This window comes from Halichoerus grypus, chromosome 6, assembly GCF_964656455.1.
Source record: "Halichoerus grypus chromosome 6, mHalGry1.hap1.1, whole genome shotgun sequence".
NCBI classification, from domain to species: domain Eukaryota; kingdom Metazoa; phylum Chordata; class Mammalia; order Carnivora; family Phocidae; genus Halichoerus; species Halichoerus grypus.
The window spans coordinates 79,719,325-79,741,254 of NC_135717.1; the positions used below are offsets into that span (position 1 = coordinate 79,719,325).

The 21,930-nt window shown below is 51.0% G+C and overlaps 1 protein-coding gene and 1 long non-coding RNA gene across 10 annotated transcripts in view; both read right to left on the bottom strand.

The window, feature by feature from the left end:
- Positions 1-21,930, bottom strand: part of LOC144382337 (uncharacterized) — a 1,106,857-nt gene that overhangs the window by 163,990 nt on the left and 920,937 nt on the right. The gene's annotated exons all lie outside the window — the stretch shown is intronic.
- Positions 1-21,930, bottom strand: part of TSPAN11 (tetraspanin 11) — a 71,348-nt gene that overhangs the window by 30,159 nt on the left and 19,259 nt on the right. For all 9 annotated transcript variants that reach the window (XR_004914047.2, XR_004914045.2, XM_036082110.2 and 6 more), the window contains exon 2: positions 10,784-10,878. Coding sequence is in view for 7 of the 9 variants with exons in the window: in XM_036082110.2 (XP_035938003.1) it covers positions 10,784-10,867 (84 nt within the window). In the remaining 2 variants the exon portion in view is untranslated. The remainder of the gene's footprint in view (positions 1-10,783; positions 10,879-21,930) is intronic.

The following is a 21,930-nucleotide window of genomic DNA, read 5'->3' on the forward strand; positions in this document are numbered from 1 at the left end:
AAAGCTTTGGACACTTTGGCCAGAGAAATGGTAAGCCACGTAAAATAACGTATTCAGGTTTGGGGTCTGAAGTCTAATCTTGTAGCACGTAGTGAGCCCTGGTGTAGACAGGTCTCTAAGGCCTCCTCCACCTTGACACCCAGAGAAGGTGGCATTTCTCAGCCTGGCTGCAGAGTCTCCTGCAGCCAGGAGACTCCTTTCTTCTGTTCCAAGAAACCTAAGCCACACCCCAGGCCAATTGGAATCTCTGGGAGTGGGATCCAGGCGTGAATATTTTATTAAGTTCCCAGGTGGCTCCTCAGAGAACCGAAGCTTGGGTTCCATATTTAATGGAGGGTCAGAGTGTCCTGCCCCTCTCCCCCAGGAGGTGGTGCTGTGCTGAATCTCACAGAAGAAGCTGCTTCCTGGAAGATTTGGGGGCCCTGCCCTGAGTGTAGCTGCCTGGATAGCTCTTGACACTTGTTCAGAACTTGAACTCCATCCTTTTCCCTGTCTGTGTGAGGGTGTTTGCTTTGGGGTTGAAGGTGGGGTAGTTGAGGAGCAGAGTTTCCAGTCCAAAGGGATGAAAGTCCTATTATGAAAAAAGGGGAAACCCCCCCCCATGGGGCTCCCAGGGGAAGGAGGGGGGCTGTAAAAAATGCAGCCCCGGGAGAGGAGCAGTATTGCTTCCACTATTGGAGGGCTGCTTTCTTGCCAGTCACAGAAAGGGCTGGGAGCAAAGCCGGGAGAGCCCACAAGCCAGCCAGGGCGGCAGCAGGGCCCCCAGCCATGAGGGAGGGTCTAGAAGCGATCTGAAGTGACCCACTGCCCTGACTGAGGTCCAGGGAACACATTCATACTCGTTCTGATGTCCATGGGGACACCAACCCTCCCCTGGGGTGTCACATCTGGTGGAGAAGTTACTGTCTGCAGGAGACACCGAGAGGGATTTGCCATCAGGAACAAGAGGGTTTCAAGTCTTCCAGGGCATCTTGGGACTTGGTCAGCTCTTTAGAAAACAATCTTGCATCTGGACAGGAACAGTAAAAGCTGCTAAATGTTGGAATGGGTCACCAGAGGAGGACTGGGAGGTAGAAGTCAGCGGGCCTAGGCTCCAGCCCTGGCTGCGCCCCTGCCTCACCATGTGTCTGGGTACCAGACACTTCACTTGGCTGAGCCTCAGCTTCTCCATCTGTAAAATGGTGCCGCGGGATGAGAACATCTCTGAGGTCTCTTCCACGTGGGTCAAATGTCCCTGTTAGTACTGGAGGACAACCTTCTGCCGATACATCTCCAGGAAGATGCTTCTGGATCAGCGGTTCATGGCTTCCACTCCAGCTGTGTGGAGACTGCCCAGATCAGCAGGAAGAGCAGAGGAAGGGGAGCTGCGAGGCGGACTGATGCGGGGCGGAGAGAGATCTGACCCCAGTGAGCTATTTCAACCGCTATTTGCACAGAGTTGATTCAACAGTATTGGGCTCTTTACAGAAACTGTGGAATATTAACTACATTTTTCAAAACTATAGCCTGTAGCCGATTAGCCAGAAAGCCCCGCAGAGGGTGAAGCTGGCCTTCTTGCCAACAAGGACCCAGGAGGTCCAGCAGGGGCATGGCACATCACCCATGCCTTGTAATTTTAGGAACTTCCAATCTATAGAACCAGAACGTTGCTCATGTCATCACATGAGCAGGAGGAGGATTAGCCTGAGCAGCCCCACATGGCTGCCCTCACAGACATCACGGCAGCACCCTCCCACCCCCCAAAAGCAGGCAGAGAATATAAAAGTAATTGCAGGATTTTCTTTGTCAGGCTACCGAAGGGTTTCCGTGATGGGATGTGGGGGCAGGACCGGTGGGGGGCGGGGAGCAGGGGCCAGGATGGCGGGTCTCTCAATAAGGAAGGGTCCCCCAGGCCAGAGTCCCCTGCCTCCAGTGGCAGGGAAGCCCATGACATGGGGAGGCAGGAACACACAGGGTGGCCGTGTACTTCACTTCTGTGTGTGTTTGCTGGGTGCCTCCTAGCTGCCCAGCTCCACGCTGGACTGGAAAGGTTTTGGAACTGGATGTGTGTTCGCCCATTTAGAGTCACACTGGGAGCTCCTTCTCCCCTGGTCAGTCTCATAAATGGCACCCCCATCCGCCCAGAGCAGAACCCCCAGGGTCACTAGGGACTCCTTACTCTCCTTCCAGGGACAGCGGTGTGCGGGTCCCCAGCCGTTCTCCCCACCCGGCTCCATGCACCGTTCCGGCTTTGGCTCCCTGCCTCCCCACCCCTGCATCATCAGCTTCCCGGCCCCCGCATCCAGCCCAAACTCCGGCCTGGCTCCCTCTCCAGCCTGAGCTTGATTAATGACCAACACCCCCCAGGGCCAGCCAGCTTTTCTCCCAGCCCCTCCCCACCATGTCCCTGTGGCCTGGGTACCAGTTCTGACTGAGTTGAATCTTCAAGGCTAGGCTTGTCCTGCTAAACGCCGCTTTCTGCTTCAAGTCATCCTTGTCTTGGCTCTTTGGTTTTAAAGAGTCCTTGGTAAAAGAAATCACAGCACTGCTTTCCCTCTCTCCCCAAAGAAATCTACTTCTATGACGAGAGCAGAGGTCACGGGATTTGCTGAGGGTTGGAGCTGTTGAATCTGTTCCTCCTTCAAACCCCGCTCGGAACCTGCAGGGAGCCTGCCCCCAGTCTTGCAAATCATCCCGTCCTCCCCACGGCTTCCACGCCTTGTACGGGTGTCCAGAGGGATGCGTGTCACGGCGTATTGCTGTATTTGTCACTTCGTCTGTCTCCCTTTTAGCCTCTAGGTGAGATCTCACTCATTTTAGTGTCCTGAGCAGAGCCCTACACAGCGTAGTGCCTGGTAGCTCCCTAGGGAAGGAGGGGGGAGGGAGGGAGGGACAGAGGGAAGACTCAAGTCTGGCCCCTTTTATATTCTGGATGAAGAAGCAAAGGCCCAGAGAGAGGTGACTTTCCAAGGTCCCGTAACCAGCCAGGGGCCAAGTGGGCACTAGAACTCAAGAACCCTATGGGCCAGTTTGGTGCCCGTGTTACCGGCCAGGCTGCTGATCCACACAAATCTCCTCTGCCCATGAAGCAAGCCACATTGCTCAGGGCTGTCCCCACAGGCTTCCTCCTTGACTAGTCTCACCCATGATGGCCCATGCAGACCCAATGTTCATCCTCCCTCCCCCCCCAAGTATGAGCCTGTCCCCCAGCAGACCCGGACAGCATTGAGGGGAGGGATGACCTCAGCCCCACGGGGGTCCTGTGATTTCAGCATCTTAAGAAGGGGAGCCGTAGAAGCACCAACCGCAGGACCCATTCTGTCACAGATGACATGTCCTGGGAGGCAGGCGGAAGCCTGTTTGGTGGGATGATGTATGTGAAAGTGAAGGGCCTTCTACCCCTGGCAGGAAAGCGAGCAGAGGCTCTTCCTTCCTAGGCTCTCCATGGGAGTCCTAGAGAGACGTCCTGAAGTCACCCCCCCCCCCCGCCCCGCCGGGGCACGAGTCCTCCACCATCTCTGCCTCCTGTGTTGGCCCATGTCCCCTCTAAGGGATCCCGGGGGGGTTCCCTGGAGGCCAAGCCCCACTGGTCCCCAGGGGAAATACCAATGTCTCAGACAACACCCCGGGGCAGCACAGAGCTCGCCCCCCCCATTCTCCCATAGCCTGGCATATGGGTTTATGCCAGGCATATGCCTCCTGGGAGGCAGGGGAAATTTTGATTATTAACATAGCCAAGCAGCTAATTAAAGTAAATAAATTAGGGAACAACATTTGCAGGGATGATGGGAGCTATAAGGAGCTGTGCAGGAAATGGGAGGGAAGAAAAGCATTTCCTAGGCACCACATAGGGAAGCCGGATCACATTTTCTTTTTAGGGCCAGGGAGGAGGCATGAGAATGTTGACATTTTTGGTTCCTGACCCAGAGCTGTATCCAAGGGGCCCTCCCCTGCCCACTGAGATGGTCCCAATCAATCCTGGGTTAATCGAAATGCAAGGGGGCATGGGGTGGAGTCAGGGATAGGGTAATGGTGAAGGATGGGGGATCAGGTGTGGGTTGAGTGTTGGGGGCCAGGGAACCAGAGGTGGGGGGGAGGCTGGGCACAGGAGATGAGGATCCATTGTGGTGCTTCCTAAGTCTTGCTTAGATTTTTCATATTCAGCATGTCTGAATGCGCACACCATGGAAACATCCTAATTCAGGTTCAACCTTGAACCTTGGGGACATTTTGGATTCCAAGTAAGCATCAGAGCAGCGGGTCTATGGCTGTGATTATTGGTCAGTGGTCTCCGCAGATGGGAAGAGCACTGGACATTGAGTCAGAAAACCCAGAAGTGACAGAGGATTCTGACAAGCACGTGAGCCTCAGTTTCATCTCTACCAAATGGGAATGGAGATATTAAAGAGTGGTTGTAAGAATCAATGCAAAGTGTAAACCGATTCATGACCTTCAAATTGTGCAAGCATGACATGGTTGGTTGGGAGGCGGGGAGACAGGGTTTAAAGTCTGGTCAAGACCGCCAGGCCTGGCACGTGACCACTAACTGGCACCTGCGTCTTGCCCGCGTTAGGGTGGACGGCAGGGGCCGTTCGCACCATCCGACTGCTCTGGTTTTGAAACTTTGCAATGTAAACCACTAGGGCTGTGCCATAAATTTGGTGGGATATAACCTGCATCAGAAAACAGAACAAAATGCCACAAAGTAGAAGAGAACATAGACTGCACTGTGCACAGTAAGGGTAAGCTTGGTTTTCTGCACAATTCTTTCTGTGAGCATTTCTTATGCTTCCATGTATTTCTCACTTGGGTCATGATCCTGAGTGTTAAAGCCAGTGCCATACGGACAGAGAGGTATAAGTTAGTCCACTGAAGGAGCTACATACAGTGGCCAAGCACGAAGTGTGTGTCAGAAACTGGGCTATTTTCCCAAATGTTCATCTTTTAATTCTTACAGCCTTTTAAAAAAGATTTATTTATTTATTTGAGAGAGAGAGAGAGAGCACATGAGCGAGTGGGGGGAGGGGCAGGGGGAGGTGAGTGTGGAACCTGACATGGGGCTCGATCCCACGACCCCAAGTTCATGACCCGAGCCGGAACCAAGAATCAGATGCTTAACCGACTGAGCCACCCGGCGCCCCTCACTCTTCTAGTTCTGACACTCCCGTGACCGTACCAAAAAAGTGAGGGATTTGGCTAATGTTTTAGTCTGCTCAGGTTACCATGATAAAATCCCATAGCTGGGTGGCTTCCGCAACAGAAATGTATTTCTATCTCTCCCAGTTCTGGAGGCCGGGAGTCCCACGATAAGGTGCTGACCGATTCAGTGTTGGTGAGGACCCCCGTCCCTGCTTACAGATAGCCGCTGCCTCACCGTGTGCTCATATGGCCTTTCCTCTGTGCGTGTTTATACAGAGAGAGCTCTCTTCTCTACTGGTAAGGCCACCAAGCCTACTGGATTAGGAGCCTACCCTTGGGGTTTAGAACTTCAACATATGAATTCTGAGGGGTCACAATTCCGTCCCTAGCAACTCATGTCCCATGGCAAATAAATAAGATCTGAATCTGAACCCAAACTTGAGCCTGAGTCTTCCCGGCATGCTCTGTTGTCTTACTAATCCACGTACGCCCCGAAGACACTGGGGGGGAGGCCAGGACTCAGAGCTGGTGGCCTCATATGTAGTCTTAGGGGTGAAAGAGAGCTGGGCTCCAGCTCTGGGTCTTTGGGCATATTGCTCCCCCCTCCGCACAGTGGGGCTCTAATAGAGCTGTTCAGGGCTGTGGGGATGCTGGCAAGACGAAACAGAACGATGCAGGTGAAGGCCTTCCCCAGAGCCAGCCCGCGGCAGGAGGTGCGATGCACCCTAGGGACTCTGTCCGCTGATGCATTCCAAGCACCTAGAACAGCGCTTAACAAACATCAGGGATGGAGTTGTCGGCTGTTATCATTGACCAGAATGCCTGGGGTCCGTGCTAGCTTTCTTTATGACCACTGTAAGACTCTGGGCAAGATTCTGAGCTGGGTGAGCCTGTTCCCTGCCGAAGATAATGGCCAGACAGACTCTCGGGGTTGATCTGAGGATCGCATGAGATAATCCGAGGAAGGTCTTTATCCAGCAGTGGCTCACAAACACTACGCATCATAACTGCCACGAGGAAGGGCTTCTTCATCCTCGCTGTGCTGGATTTGGACCGAGTTTGGCAAGGTGATGTACGGGGAAGGAACACTGTGTTTTGGGGGAAAGGAAGTACGAGCGTTCACCCCAATCATCCTAGCAAAGGCAGTGTGCCTCTGCTGTCTGGGCTCCCTCTCTGTGTCGGCACAGGGGTGGGGGTGGTAGCCAGGGGCGTTAGTGAGCAGGAGCCTGGAGCTGTCTGAAGACCCTCCCTGATGCTCTGCAGTAGAGCCTAAGAGGAAGGCGGAAGGGCTGCGAGCACCGACCAGTGTAGACACTGGCATTGCTACGTGTCTTGTAAGAGGGGCTCCGGTGGAGGGCTGGCAGCTGGGCTCTGGGGTGTATGTGGGGAGGACCCTTCTCTTGTGGGAAGGGAACTTCACCGACACGCCCCGTTCCTAGGGAATTCTGGTAAGTTCCCAGGGCCTTTGCTCACTGCAAGATGTATGACGTTGCGCTCTGCTGTGGGAGGAGATGGGCCAGCAGTCTGTCCCCTGTCTCCTTCCGAGGAGATCGCAGCGGATCCAGGGGACAATGCCGGGATGCCTCTGGACTGGACACTGAGGCCTGAACCTCCCCAAACGGACCATCTATCATAAGGTGGATGAGGCTTGGCTGAATGGGTCCCTGGGAAGCTGGTCCATGTCCAGCCAGGCCCCCAGGCAGGGGTATTTTTATCCCAAAGCAGGGAGATCTATATGGGGGAAGCTCCCCCTCACTGGTAGCTGCTCGGGTAACATGCTCGCTGCCCATCTGCCTGTGCCGCCGCCCCCACGTCCCTCTCCCTACCACTCCTAAAGGAATGCAAACACTGAACAGACAGACTCCCAGTCCGTGCTGGCTGGAAGGGCCTCTGAGGGTGGTCACAGGCAAGGTCAGGGCCCTTCCAAAGATATTCTGGGCCGAGCACCTCACAGCAGCCTTCTGGCCCTGCTAGCTAGAGTCCTCTCTCTTCTCCTGCTGCCCAGCACGTGTTGTCTACACTGATGGCCTACTTCCTCGACCCCCACCCCCACTACTCTCCCGAGAGTTCTCTCACTACAACCACCAATAAACCATGTGGTCAAACCTAATGGCCTCTCTCCAGGCCGTAAAATACTTGCTGTATCTTCTCCCTTGAACACCCCCCCCAATCTCCAGCTTCTGGGAAACTGTCCCTCCTGGTTTGCCTCCCACCGCCCTGACAGCCCCTCTTCCAGGCTTCCTGGGGGACAGCTCCTCTCAGCTTGCCTGGGGCTCTCCTGCTGGGAGCACCGAAAGTCCCACATCTCAGGAGTTCTCTCAGTCAGGGCAAATGGGGGCCACTGTTAAGCCTAGACTCACCCCTGACCCTCAACATCTCATTCTCGCTTCTCTTCTCAGTCTCCATGATGTCCTTGGGGGTCTTCACCTACTTCTGTGGCTGCAGCCACCATCGGGTGGGAATGATCCAGAACCATGAGCCAACTTCCCACAGGGCATCTCTGCTCAGATGTCTCCTGGCAACTCAAACCCACCATGCCTCCATCTGACCTCACCATCTGAGGCCAAACTGCTTGTCCTTCTGGTCTACCGCTGCAGTGAGGGGCTTCACCATCCACCCAAAGTTACATGTTTTCTTTCCTCTTAACCAGTTTGTGACCTAATTTTACCTCCCAAATCCCTTGACTCTCTCCAAATATTTTGATCCCTGCCATCACTCCCATGGTGCAGGTCACCACCATCTCCTGTCATGATCAGGGCCTCGTCTAGAGGGAATGTCAACTGGGGTCATCCCTGGATGGTGAATATTATGGGTTGAATTGTGTCCCCAAAAAGGTTTGCTGAAGTCCTAACTCTGGTACCTGTGAATGGGACCTTATTTGGAAATAGGATCTTTGTAGATGTAATCAAGTTACAACACCGCACCAGCCCCGGCCCCACGACTTCTGTTTCTCTGCCCTGGGGTCATCAGGATGGGCCCTTATCAGATACAAGTGGGGTCCTTCTAAGGAGAAGACAATGCCATGTAAAGACAGAGACACACAGGAAGAACAGAACCGATGGCAGAGGCCGAGATCGGAGTCATGCAGCGGAAGCCCAAGATTGCCAAGAATTGCTGGCCACCACCAGAATTTAGGAAGAGTTAAGGAAAGAGTCTACCCAGAGTCTGAGAGGGAGCAAGGCCTTGATGACACCTTGAGTTTGGACTTCTAGCCTCCAGACGTATGAGAGGATAAATTTCTGTTGTTTGAAAACCACCCAGTTTATGGGGTGCCTGGGTGGCTCAGTCAGTTAAGTGTCTGCCCTTGGCTCAGGTCACGATCCCGGGGTCCTGAGATTGAGACCCAAGTCAGGCTCCCTGCTCAGCAGGGAGTCTGCTTCTCCCTCTCCCTCTGCCCTGCTCATGCTCTCTGTCTCTCTCTCAAATAAGTAAAATGTTTAAAAAACAAAACCAAACCAAACCACCAGTTTATATACTCTGTTATACAGGCAGCCCTAGGAACCTAATATACTGAAATGTGAGCAATTTTTATTTTCTTATTTATACTTTTCAGTATTTTAGGGATTATCCGTAGTGGAGACACAGATTTTTATGATTGGGGAAAAACATACTTATTCTTAAAAAAAAAAAAAATCCTCACTCAACGAGAATCCTAAGCCCTCTATTGGATTATTGGATTTACCTCTGAGAATCAAAACTATCTGCACCCACACAGCTTACTGATCACATCACCGTGACTTTATTAGTCCATTGGCTTCATCAAGCCAGCTTTACTATTCCAGGAAACTCTTGCACAGGAAGATAAAAGTTGCAAATAAAATAAGTTTATGGTTCGTTTCAGGGATTTGCAAAAGACATTTAAACAAACATCAAATGATTCGACTTTTTAACAGATAGCATCAAATGAGTGTCTACTCTCCAAGGCTCTCCCAAACCCTGGCCTTGCCGTGCCCACTAATCCTTAACTCCTGTAACATGATTCTTCAGGGTCTTAACACATTTCCCCATCTCAAGCAATTTTTTTTTTTAAAGATTTTATTTATTTATTTGACACACAGAAAGTGAGAGAGAGAGACAGAGAGCAAGCACAAGCAGGGGGAATGGCAGGCAGGGGAGAAGCAGGCTCCCTGCTGAGCAAGGAACCCGATGCGGGACTCGATCCCAGGACACCGGGATCATGACCTGAGCTGAAGGCAGCCGCTTAACTGACTGAGCCACCCAGGCACCCCCCCATCTCAAGCAATTTATTTAGTCTTAATGAAAGACCCTGAACACGTAGATATAACCTATCTTTGCCTTTGCCTTTCTGAGATGTTTCTAAGACTCTGCCAAGGGAGGGAATTCTTCCCAAGGGAAGCGGGGACCTCAGCTCCACTCTACCAGCAGGCTGATTTGGTGGTATTTGCAAGCCTTCTGCAGCTAACATATCCAAAATGTTGCATTTACTGAATGCCTTCTATGTGCAGAGACTGAGCTAAGCACTTGCCACGTACCCTTTTAGGGCATCTGCTAATTGAACTGTTAAGAGATAAATTGAGGTATATTAAATGTTTTAAGGGTTTCTTTGAGCAGAAATTGATTCCAATCAGGCAGCATCCAATCTAGCAGATAAAAAGGAGCATCGATGAGTTTGCACCAAAGGAAAGACTTTTACAGCCAGAAGGGAGCAGGACTAAGGATGTTATGCTAGGCAAAAAAGCAAGTTGGTTATTGCAAGGTTACTTTCCTTTAGGGGAAGGCAGGGGTCTAGCAGGTGGATTACCTAACTAGTGCTCATCAGGGGATTCCTGACTGACTGGTTTAAGATGCCATTTCTGGGAGAGCTGCGACTGTAATTAAGTCTAGGTTTGGTGACATGAGGCTTAGCATTAAGTGACTCCATTTGGGGCCTGTTGTCTCATTTTTAACAAATCCCAGGCAGTTAGAAATGATTCCCATTTTGTAGCTGCGGGAAGAGACTCAGCCCTATTAAGTGGCGTGCCCCAGGCGGCACCATCAGTAAACAGCAGAGCCTAGGAAAGCCTCCTCTCCCAGCACCCTTCTGCCGCTGCAGATCTAGGGAGATTGGAATATAAAATACACACATTCCAGTGTCTGGTTATTTCGCGGAACCAGTGGTATTCTGCTCCCGATTACCTCGATAACTGCTTTAAGTGGACAGACTCCACTCTGCCTGGAAGACCTCACCGGGCAGGCTTCCTGAGGGGAGTCACTATGGAGGCCACTCCCACCGCACCAGCCCCGACCCCAGGACTTCTGTTTCTCTGCCCTGGGGCCTGGAGAATGTTAACCATGAAAGGCAAACGGTGGAAAACAGGCAATTATTTCAGGCAGGCACATTTCCCACAAGGCCCTGGTGCAACAAGTTAGCAGGGAAGATAGAGCTGGACCCTTTGTATAGCCGCGGGAGCACAAAGCTCATTGTTATGTTTATGAATCCTCTCTTCAGATGCCTTGTGGTCCGGACTCCACGCCAACCTGCAGACCAGATTCTTTTCTTCCCCCTCAGTGGCAAATGTACATATTTGCTTTAGAGTAGGCAGAATTTGCCCATGGGTGGTCTTTGATTTGGAAGAAATCAGCCCGAGTGGTGACTCACAAAGAACAAAGGTGGTTTGACTCACTCCGTGCTGGGCCAGGGGATGCCTGTGCAAGATTCACTTACCCAGAAGAAGAAGTTAAAGACGAAGAGTAAATACTTCAGGTAGACGATCAGCCAGTCGTCCTGCTCGGCCTTGTAATGGGCCATGGTTGCTGGGCCTGCAAAGAAGTAGATACAGGGGGCTGGCAGGGGGCCCCATAGCGAACCCCCTCGCCCTTCCCAGAGCCAGAGCTCCTTCCTAGCCTGTTTGGCCAGGTGGGTCTGAGGCTGTGGGTATGTAACCTGGAGCAAAGAGCAGGGAAATGCAAAGGCTATCGGATGCACAATAGAGGTGAACTGCTCAGAATTTTCTAGACCCTTTGGATCTCGGTTTTGCCCTTTTGCCATAACTCCAACCTACAAGTCTTCCTACAGTAGGAAGTGTTCTTATTCCCCTCCCCTGTCTCATCAGGGTTGCAGGGCACAAATTTACCTGGCACTCTGCATCATTTGAACGGGACCTCTGTGTGCACAGGTGAGGCATGAGCCCCAAATCAGGCGGTCCACGCTGGAAAGGACGTCAACCTCATCCAGTCCACCCCAAAGGTCCCCTGCACCATGACTTTCCAAATGAGGAAGCAAAGCAGGCCCAGTTGTTTGGCAGGAAGAAGTACAAGAGCTCTGGAGTCGGACTCCCTGGGTTCAAACCCAGGTCTGCCACAAGATACGTGAGGCTTTTGGCCAGTCGTGCAACCTCCCATTTCTCAGCGTCCTCGTCTGTAGCAGAGAGAATAATGAAGCCTACATCGCAGGCTTGTTTGGAAGATTAAATGGGATCATCTCTGTGAGGTGCTCAGCAGTAAGCGCTCAGTAGATATTAGCTATTATTAGTAGTGTGTGTGGCAGGGATTAGGACCCAGGCCTCCAGCCCCAGAATTCCTAGTTTTTGCCCTGGAACCATGCTCCCTCTCCTTGTCCTGCTGCCCCCTGCTGGAGTCTCTGGGAACCGTGTGTGACATCAGTGGGCGGACGCAGGCAGGGGAGGCTCACTGTGCCCGTGGTCCTGTGTGCTTCTCGGTGAGTCTAAACAACAGCCCTGTACTCTCTGCTTCCCCTGGGCTCCATTTCCCCCAGGCACCCATCCATGGCCTAACACTCACACAGTAGCTGCTCCTTGAGGTACTCGCTCTCTCGAGGGGACCTCTTACTCTAGAACCACAAGCAATGGGGCACTGGTTTTGCTCACTTCCATTTCTTTCTCCCTCATTCCCCACCTCCGGTTGGGCCCTCCTTGCCACTGCCCCGCTCCTTTTCCTTGGCCGGTGCTGGGCCAAGCTCGGATCATTCCTCCTAAGCCACCATCCTGCCTTTTATTTCAAGCTCCTGGGCTCCTAAGACAGGGAGAGGAAGAGAGAGAGAGAGAGAGAGAGAGAGAGAGAGGAAAAGGTGGCTGTCTTATTTGGGATTTCTATTTGCAGAACTTGAAGAAGGTAATTTAAGAGTTTTAGTCTTCTGGTTAAAAAAGGACAAAACCCATTTTTCTCCAATTTCATCTGAGACGCAGTGCAGTGGAAAAAAAAATACAGAAGGAGGAAAAAGGAAGCCTACAAAAAAGTGTGAGAAATGGTGACAGATGGGGTCAGCCGGGCAACTGGGATAGGAGCTATTACGTGGCCATCCTGCAGGTGCCTGACAAGAGCGCCACTGGGCTGCTGCGGGCCATGACTAAATGGATGGTTTGTTTGGGGCCTGGCCTCTCCTGTCTGCATCTCTTCTCCCTTTGCCTCCCCCTCTTCTCCCAACCAGGGCCCACAGAACCATGCTACAGATGCTTCTAGTCCTATAAACCAAGGGGTCAGGACCCTCTAAAGGAAAACTGTATTTCTAAAAAAGGAGTTGAGGCAGAAGATGGGATTTAACAAAAAGAAACACATTTCTATTGGTAAAATTTTCAGCCATTAGTGGTAGAGAAGACAGAACCACAGAATGTCAGGGTCATGGGAAATGTTGGGCTCATTAAGTCAACCTTCTGCAGAGGGAGTGGGGAAATTAACACTCTCTAAAGTGACGTGGCTAATTGGTGGTAGCAGTCCCCCAGTCCCCCCACTGCATCCCCACTACAGGTAGGGCTCTGTGCTGGGGCTGCCAGAGGTCCCGAAGAAGTGTCAGTACCAGCTTGGAGCCAGATGCTTGGATCTGAAAGCTAGTCTTGTCATTTATTGGCTGTGTGACCTTGGCTAAGTTACTTAACCTCTCTGTGCAGCTAACATTTATTGAGCATTTATTATGTGCCAGGCACGGAACTAAGTGCTTTACACGTGTTATCTTAATCCATCTTCCCAACAGTCCTAGGAAGTACAGGTTATTCCCATTTTGAAAGATAAGGAAACTGAGGCTGAGCCAAGTTACATAAACTGTCCAGAGTCACACAGCAAGTAAGCGGCAAAGCCAGGAGAGAATGCGGAGCATCTGACTTGGTCCAAGCTCTTACCCATTGTGCCCTGCTCTCAGGGGAGGGGACGAGGAAGGGACACAGGATGGCTGGTTTCCTTAATACTTGTTCTCCCCTTCTGCCTAAGGACTAGAATCCCTCAGTGTTAGTGGGTACTAGCCACCTGGAGCAGACATTTCCCCGCACCCCTTCCTGCTAGGTGCGGCCAGGATTAACTGCTGGCAAATGGCACGTAGGCAGAAGGGGTGTATGCAGCTTCTGGGTGCGTATGTTTCACGTGCCATGAAACTTGCCACTGCAGGGTGTGGAACTCTGTGTGTGTTCATTAGGCCAAATTTGTTAGCAGCACTTTTCACATCTATATCCTCCCTGATTTTGTTTCTGCTTGTTCCACTCTCTGTTCAAAAGGTATATTACAGACTTCCATGTGACTCTGAATTTGTCTCTCCTTCAGTTCTGTTCTTTTTGCTTCACATATTTTGCAATTGTTTTATAGAGTACATACAGATTTGGGGTTGTGATATCATCCTGGTAGATTGATCCCTCTATCATCAATAAACGTCATCCTTTATCTCTGATAATTAGAAATATCCTTAGACTGAGGAGGGGGCATGTCTCTCCTCATCCTTTCCTTCTTCCTGTTGCCTGCAAGGCTGAGGAAAGGACTGCGGCTCAAGCAGCTACTTTGAGCCATGAGCTGAAAGGGCAGAGTCATCAGTTTAAAAAAGCCTGGGTCTCAGATGGTTTTGGAGTACAATCTTTCTCAGGGAAATCAGCAATCACAAGTTTCCCTTCTTTTCAATGCAAAAAAAAAAAAAAAAAAAAAAAAAGCTCCTTTACCGTAGGCCTTCTTCTGGCTGATTCCTTAGCCTTCTCATTTGAAAATATCTGCCTGAATCTCCTGTTCCTCCCCTGTCCTGGATCCCTAACTCACCACCATCCTGCACTGATACCACTCTGCCACAGGTGAATCCTCACTACCTCATGTCACTGGGATCTCTCCCAGCATGTGGCACTGTGGCCCAGCCCCTGCCCCCTGGCTTCTGGGACCCATACTCCCCTGCTCTCCTAGCCTTTCCCTTGCATGTCAATCTCTCACACGGCTTCTTATTCCACCTCCCTGGGGTGGTTCCCCCGCTGTCTCTTAGTGGTACTCACTGCCTGCCTATATGTGTCTGTCCCCTGCTCAGCATCCCTGCTGCCACTGGTCTGGTTCAGACCTCGTCCTCTCTTTCTTGGACTTCAGCACTAACCTCTTAACTGGTCGCCGGGCACCCATCAGCCCCAGCCCATCTGCCCCTGAAAGGGCTCTCTGAAATGCAAGTCTCATTAAGGATGGCCTCACTGAACATCCTCCTGTTGTTGTGCACCAGCTTTGGGACATCAAATGCCACTAACTCTACTGCCTAGTGACCCAGGATAGGTGGACAGGGAGGGTGAAGCAACCAGCCTCCTAGGAGGGTGGGCACTCCTAGCCCACTTGCCAGATGGTTCGGGATGGGACCCCTGGCAGACGGACAGCTGTCCTAATGGACAGCCCTCTCCAGGACCTTGCTTTCCTGGGCCTCCCCTGTGGTTAGAGAGTACTACATGGGGGAGGGGCGGAAGGGGGAGGGGCGGTGGGAGTGGGAAAGGCCACAGTAGCCCCTGGAGAGGAGAAAAGCAAACACATGCTACTTGACCTGCCAGGAGTGGAGGAACCAGGGCTTCCGAGCCTCCGAGACCACGTTCACTGAGCTCTGAGGAGTGTCTGAGGATTTGCGGGAAACAGACTACCTTCCTAAGTGGGTTTTATTTCTGTCTGGGGGAGTCAGGCTTTCCGAACCAATGGGAGGAAGTGTCCCTAAGGGGCAAGAGGAGACAGTGGGGGCAGGCAGGGCAGAGACACCTCACCCCTGCCCCCACGGAGGAGGTAGTCGGCATTTTGTCATGGGGTCCCAGACTAGCCTGAGTACAAAGAAGAGGGGACCATGTCTCCTAGAGCCCCGCTTTAGCCAAGCTGATCCCTTCTCTGGCCTCTTACGAGACCTGCTGCCCCTCCCTCCGCGCCGTGGCTCTGCTGCGCCTGCATCTGGGGCACCAGCTCCTCGCTGCCTATCCACAGGCTCCAGGCTCAGCGGGGTCCCCCCAGCTCTGAAGATGGCCGTCCCCACCTTCCCTGCCTGACCCCAGGGCCCACTGACAACAGCAACGGGTTTGGGTCCTTTTTGGTGCCTTTTTAACCTCCTAGCAAGCCGACTGGTTCGACTTTGGTGCGTCTGCGGCACCTGCTGCCTGAGCCAGGCTGCTGAGCTGCGCTCAGAGGCGGGACTCCCTGGCTCTGCCCCTTTCTAGCCACCGGCACTCGGGCTCCGGACTGCCCTTCTCTGGGTGTCTGTTTTCCCATCCACAGGGCAGGGCCGTGGTGTTCCTGCACAAGTGTCAGAGTTATCTGCGGTGGCTAATGACCCGGCTTGCCCAGGACTGACCAAGGGATTTTTCAGAATGTGGGACTTTCAGTGCTAAACCCGGGTCACCCCAGGCAAACTGGATGGTGGGTCACCCTACTTCCAGGTGCTGTTGCTACTGCTGGTCCGAGGACCATAACCCTGCACCATGATTACCCTTTGCATCTGAATAGACAGAACTGAGTGGGTGGGGGTGGAACTCGAGCTGGGTGCGCCCTCTTGCTCCGAATGCACATTTCGGACCCTGTTCCTGCTGAGATGTCAGAGATTTCCCAGACAGCCGGGTAGTGTGGCTTTGGGGTGCCTGTCCCTCCAGACCAAGGCTCCGAGTGCAGAACAAAGTTGGCAGTCAAGGTCAGCCAGTGGCCTGAGGGCTGGACCCATGCCATAAGATGCTCAGAAAAGCAACTGCACATGCCTTGATGACGACGTGATAGATTTGGGGACTTTCATCAGGCCAGATGTGTAGAGTCATGAGCCGTGAGAACTGGGGATTATGATCTCTTCTATTGCCACCCCCCACCCCGCCCTGAGTGAAATGAGTCTCAAAATGCAGAAAAGATGGAGGGTCTGTGGAAGGAGCCCAGTGGGCTAGCCAGATGTGTGGGAACTTGTGCTGCACAGGGCAAGGCTCAGCCAGGGTGAGCACCCGGGAGCAGAGTGGACCCCCCTGCGGGATGGCTGGGCATCAGAGCTGAGTCCTCTAACGGTGATGGGGGTGATGGCGGCAGGGGGTGTGGAGTCCTTGGGAGCAGACTGTCGAAATCACAGGTAAGTACTGTGGCACCGTCAGCCCCTGGGCCAGCCCCATCCTCCAGTCACTTGGCAAACATGCATGGGGTCCCCGTGATGTGCCAGGAGCGGTCCTCAGAGCCACTGGAGTGAGTCCTGCAGGGCTCACAGCAACGGTGGGTGTGCAGCACAGGCATGCAGATCACCTCTACACCCTGATGGTGGCACACGGGAAGTGGCAGTAACTCTGCCACACTGGGACGGTGGTGGGGGCGGGGGCACTGAATCTCACCCTTGGGGACAGGTAGGGCCACCGCAGGCAGAACAGGACAGGGGACAGTGTGATGTGAGCAAAGGCCTGGAGGTCTGGCTGGGCACTGTGGCCGCAGAAAAGGCTAGCAAATCAGGTTAGGGGCCTGGGGACAATCCTGCTGGCCACTCTTAGCTGTGACTTCTCTCCTTTCCCTACACTCTCTACTCCTGGGATCTCGCCAGCCTCTTCTCTGTCTGCTCCCATTCGCAAAAGCTCAGGTTGGGGGTGCCCTGATTCTTCATTTCCTAAGGGGTGAGCACCCCATATCTGAGGTAGGGGAGGGGGCTCCTGGGGAACTGAGTGATTCTTTTTTTTTTTATTTTTTAATTTTTTATTGTTATGTTAATCCCCATACATTACATCATTAGTTTTAGATATAGTGTTCCATGATTCATTGTTTGTGCATAACACCCAGTGCTCCATGCAGAATGTGCCCTCCTCAATACCCATCACCAGGCTAACCCATCCTCCCACCCCCCTCCCCTCTAGAACCCTCAGTTTGTTTTTCAGAGTCCATCATCTCTCATGGTTCTTCTCCCCCTCCGATTTCCCCCCCTTCATTCTTCCCCTCCTGCTACATTCTTCTTCTTCTTTTTTTCTTTCTTAACATGTATTGCATTATTTGTTTCAGAGGTACAGATCTGAGATTCAACAGTCTTGCACAATTCACAGCGCTTACCAGAACACATACCCTCCCCAGTGTCCATCACCCAGTCACCCCATCCCTCCCACCCCACCCCCCACTCCAGCAACCCTCAGTTTGTTTCCTGAGATTAAGAATTCCTCATATCAGTGAGGTCATATGATACCTGTCTTTCTCTGTTTGACTTATTTCGCTCAGCATAATACCCTCCAGGGAACTGAGTGATTCTAAAATAAACACAAAACCAGTGTGCATTTGCTAGGGGGAAACCCCTCCCCCACCCCTTCTGCTCAGTAAGCACCAGTTTCCACCTCTGGGTTCCTGGCCAACTAGGGGCCATGCCTGCAGGATGGGCAACAACAGTTGGAAAGGAAAAACACAATCTAAGTGGCTGAATTTATAACTTAATTTAGGTTCCTAATGAAACCGGTCGCAGTCCTGCGTAACGTGGTTTCTTCCCCACGCAGACAGCTTTGCCCTTTTTTGTCCTTGTCTTTTTCTCATTTAATTTCCACTTGGCAGACCCGTTCCCCGGTGGGTGGATGGTCCCTCGGAAGCAGTCAGGAAAGTGGGGTTTTCTCCAACCCTCTGAATGGGTTAGCTAAAAGATGCCCAAGGGGTTACTAGCTTGGCCCGTTTGAGAACCAAGAAAGCCAAGCCTGGCCCGGGAGGGGGGGTCCATACTGGGGCCAAAGTCACACTGCAGATAGGCAGCAGGGGAGGGACCTGGTCTCCTAGCTCCATGGGCACCAACAAGATTGACTGGCTGATATAATAATAATAATTAAACATTTACTAAGTGCTAACTGCATGCTAGGCATTGAGCTACATGCTCTATGTGCAGTAATTAATTTATTACTTAAAACGATCCCATGATGGTGTCCTACCCCTTTTACCAAAGAGGAAACCAAGGCACAGAACTAGAACGTGGAGAGACATGCACAGCGTGGATGGAGATGTTTTACATTTGTCTGGCAGTTCTAGGTTTGGCTTCTCGTAACTTCTTTCAGTTTGGTGGCCTCTGGTTGAAGCTAAGCATGAGGGAAGCTTCCCCAGGCAGAGACCCCAGGCGGGGGCTGCGGGAGGTGGTGGGGCCAGCATTCCTGGGTCGGGAGTACCATGCTGGCTGTCACCACCAAGATACCAAACTGCTTGGGGGAATCCTCTGGGGGGACTACCCTCTTCTCCCTGGTCCTCCATCTCCTCGACTTCGAGCCTGGGGAGCCAGCAGCTGCTAGGGTTACAGTGGGGCATGGGCTGGCCTGGGGCCTCTGGGCTGCCACCAGCTGTTTCTTTATATCACCATATTTGTTGTGTGCAGGTAAATGAATGTGGACCAAACTTCTGGACCAAACTCTTCTGGACCAAACTTAAGGTTCGATTGCTAACTATAGCGTCATATGGATGGTGCTGTAGGCGGACCCTGAATTAAAATCCTAGCATTAAGAAGTCTTAGTTTTTATGCTCGGAGAGATATATTTTCCTAAGTACATGGGTTATTTTTTTACTTTATTTGCAAGTGCCCACATGCATTATATGCATCCATCAGGGCTCCACTCATAACCTGAAGCAGGTGGTTTGGTTTTTCCCTTGTTCTCCACACTTACACATAAACTGAGTTTTGGACTCTCTGCCTGGAGATGGGTACCACACTTTGGTATGTTTTTCTGGGTCTTTTTGTAAATTGCAGCCTGACCCATGAAATAAGGACCTCCCTAGTGCTTCTGACAAGAATCAATGAACAAACAAAGATAGTAGTAGTCAGCAGGTTAGAAGACTGGGTGTGAATACCAGCTATCACCTACAGCAGTGTGACCCTTGGCCTCAGCTTCCTCCTCTGTGAAATGGACCTGATGCTGGTCCAGCTTTATCTCCCTTGTAGGGTGGTTGTGAGGATCCAACAGGATGGAGAATTCACAAGAACTACGTGCACTGTCATTTTATAAGCTCAGTGCCACACAAGAACAAAGGAATCAATACAACCAACTCCCTAAGAGCCTCTCTAATGGAGGACAATGTGTGGGTAACCCTACAGAATACATCAGCCTGAGGCCATGTATCTGAGAGCTGGTGATAGAGTCTCACGGCCTCTGCACCTAAGCCCACCCACCTGCTAGTGGACTCTACCTAGATGACCGTGACAGGAGACCCTGTTTCTGGGTGACATGAAGAATCTACTGCAGAAAGTCAGGACCTTACTTGAACACAGTAGACTGGTTTAGACAGGAAAGTCATTTTAGAAGAAGAAGGATACGGGGCACCCGGTGGCTCAGCCAGTTAAGCATCTGCCTTCAGCTCAGGTCATGGTCCCAGAGTCCTGGGATTGAGGCCCACGCATCAGGCTCCCTGCTCAGCAGGAAGTCTGCTTCTCCCTTTGCCCCTCCTCCTGGATCATGCTCACTCTCTCTCTCTCAAATAAATAAAATCTTTAAAAAAATTAAAATAAATAAAAGAAAAGGGATACAAATATTAATAAGATTTAACTAAGGTTAATATTAAGGTGAGCCTCAAAATCACGAGAACCTACCAAATAACCAGTGGTGGAAGGAGACAGGGTAAGAATTATAGAGAATTATGTTTTCTATAGAAGTATAGAGGAATCAATTATACATTGGAAGGCAACTGATTGTTGTAGGGGGCCTTTTCTAAGGGTGATCCTAGAAGTAGCCCACTGATACCAGGAATGAACTCCCTGCGTTTCTACTTCCTAGGCTTAAATCTCTACTTACGAAAATATATTGGTTCATTTTTCCTAGTCTTCTCTCTCTCTCTCTTTAAATCATTCATCAACATCTTACTTTCTAAGCTCTGTTTTACCCACATGACCTTAAAATGCAATTTTCATATAACCTCCTGCTGGATGGGTTGGCCTAAGGTCCATTCAAAAGGTTTCTAAACTCTCCTACACTGACCACTGAAATTTTCCAGTTTGAACGTGTGACAAAAATCACTTTAGTTAGATAAATCTTTCTTAGAATGTAGATATAGTTAAATGTCATTACTCACTTGTATTTTCATGTAAATTTGTTACATCAGATGATTTTCTGTTTTTCTAAACTTTTAAAATTGAAGCTTGGGCGCCTGGGTGGCTCAGATGGTTAAGCGTCTGCCTTTGGCTCAGGTCATGATCTCGGGGTCCTGGGATCGAGTCCCGCATCGGGCTCCCTGCTCCTTGGGAGCCTGCTTCTCCCTCTGCCTCTCTCTCTCTGTCTCTAATGAATAAATAAATAAAATCTTTAAAATTGAAGCTTAACAAACATACAGTAAAGTGCAGAGATCTTAATTGTAGAACTTTTTGATCTTTTTCAGAGTGCACACACGCATTGAAGGCTACGTATTTCCCTCTGAGTACTGCTTTGGTTGCTTTCTGTACATGCTGATTTGTGGTATTGTCACTATTCATTTCAAAGTATTTTTCTAATTCCCACTGCAACTCCTTTTTTCCTCCAAGATTATGTGTGTGTCACTTGACTTTAAAACATTTTGGAAATATTTTAGTAGTATTTTTCTTGTGGATTTCTGGCTTGATTCTACTGTGGCTGGAGAAGATGCTCTGTGTGATTTCAGTCTTTTGAAATTTGTTGAGACTTGCTTTATGGCCCAGAAAACCATTTCTTTTAGTGGATGTTCCATGTGCATTGAAAAGAATGTGTATTCTTCAGTTTTGTTAATCATGTTGCTGAAATAATATATCATTTTATGAAATGAATAGAAGTGGGGGGAAAGCAGGGGATATAGGGATCATGAAGCACCTCATTTTGGCTCTCAACACGGCACGGCACTGCAAAAGTAACACCTTCAGTGGGGTGTGAGGAGGCCCTCAAAGGCAGGGCCACAGCCTGGGGTCCTGTGGGTGGGGCTCCATGGGCAGCACTGGCAGGGCTTCTGCCATCAAAGCAGGGCCAATGATGTCATTAAGCCCAGAAGGTGATGATGTGCCCCTATCCATTCCCTCTCTTCTCACTGGTGCCCCCATCCCCACTCCTGTGTGTCAAGGAGGACTAGGCTTGCACCTACTAGTCCCACTTCTGTTTCTGGCTTGCTCTATGATCTTGAGCCTCAGTTTCTCTCATCCACAAAACTGGAAGGACTATCTCGCTCACTTGGTTGGGTAGAGATGCCACTCTACTCCAGGACTTACTACTGGCATGGTAACTTCTGAGCACTGCTGTATCACCTAAGGCTCTGTGTATATGATCATGTGCCTAGTAGTAACAATGGCTGATATTAATTGATATTAATTAATATATTAATATTAATCATGTGCCATGAGTTGGGGATGGTTCTAAGCACTTTGTAAGTAGTACCTCTTTTGCTCCTCACAATAACCCTGTGAGTAGGCATGAGCATCACCCTTACCTTACAGACGAGGAAAGGGAGACAGAGGTCAGAGAACTTGCCCGGGGCCACACTGTTAGTAAACAGGGGGTGGCATTTGGAGTCAGGCAGTCTGACTTCAGGGTGGACTCTTCTCAGAAGGACCATATGCTCCAGTCTGCCCGCACAATACCAGTTTCCTCGGTACAACCTTGGTTTACACCTACTGCCTAGGCATGATTATTGGTAGTGCCCCATTTCATGTAAAAAATGTCACAGTTTAGCTGTTCAATCCTGGCTCTTTGCCACTATCTCATAGTGCTTGTC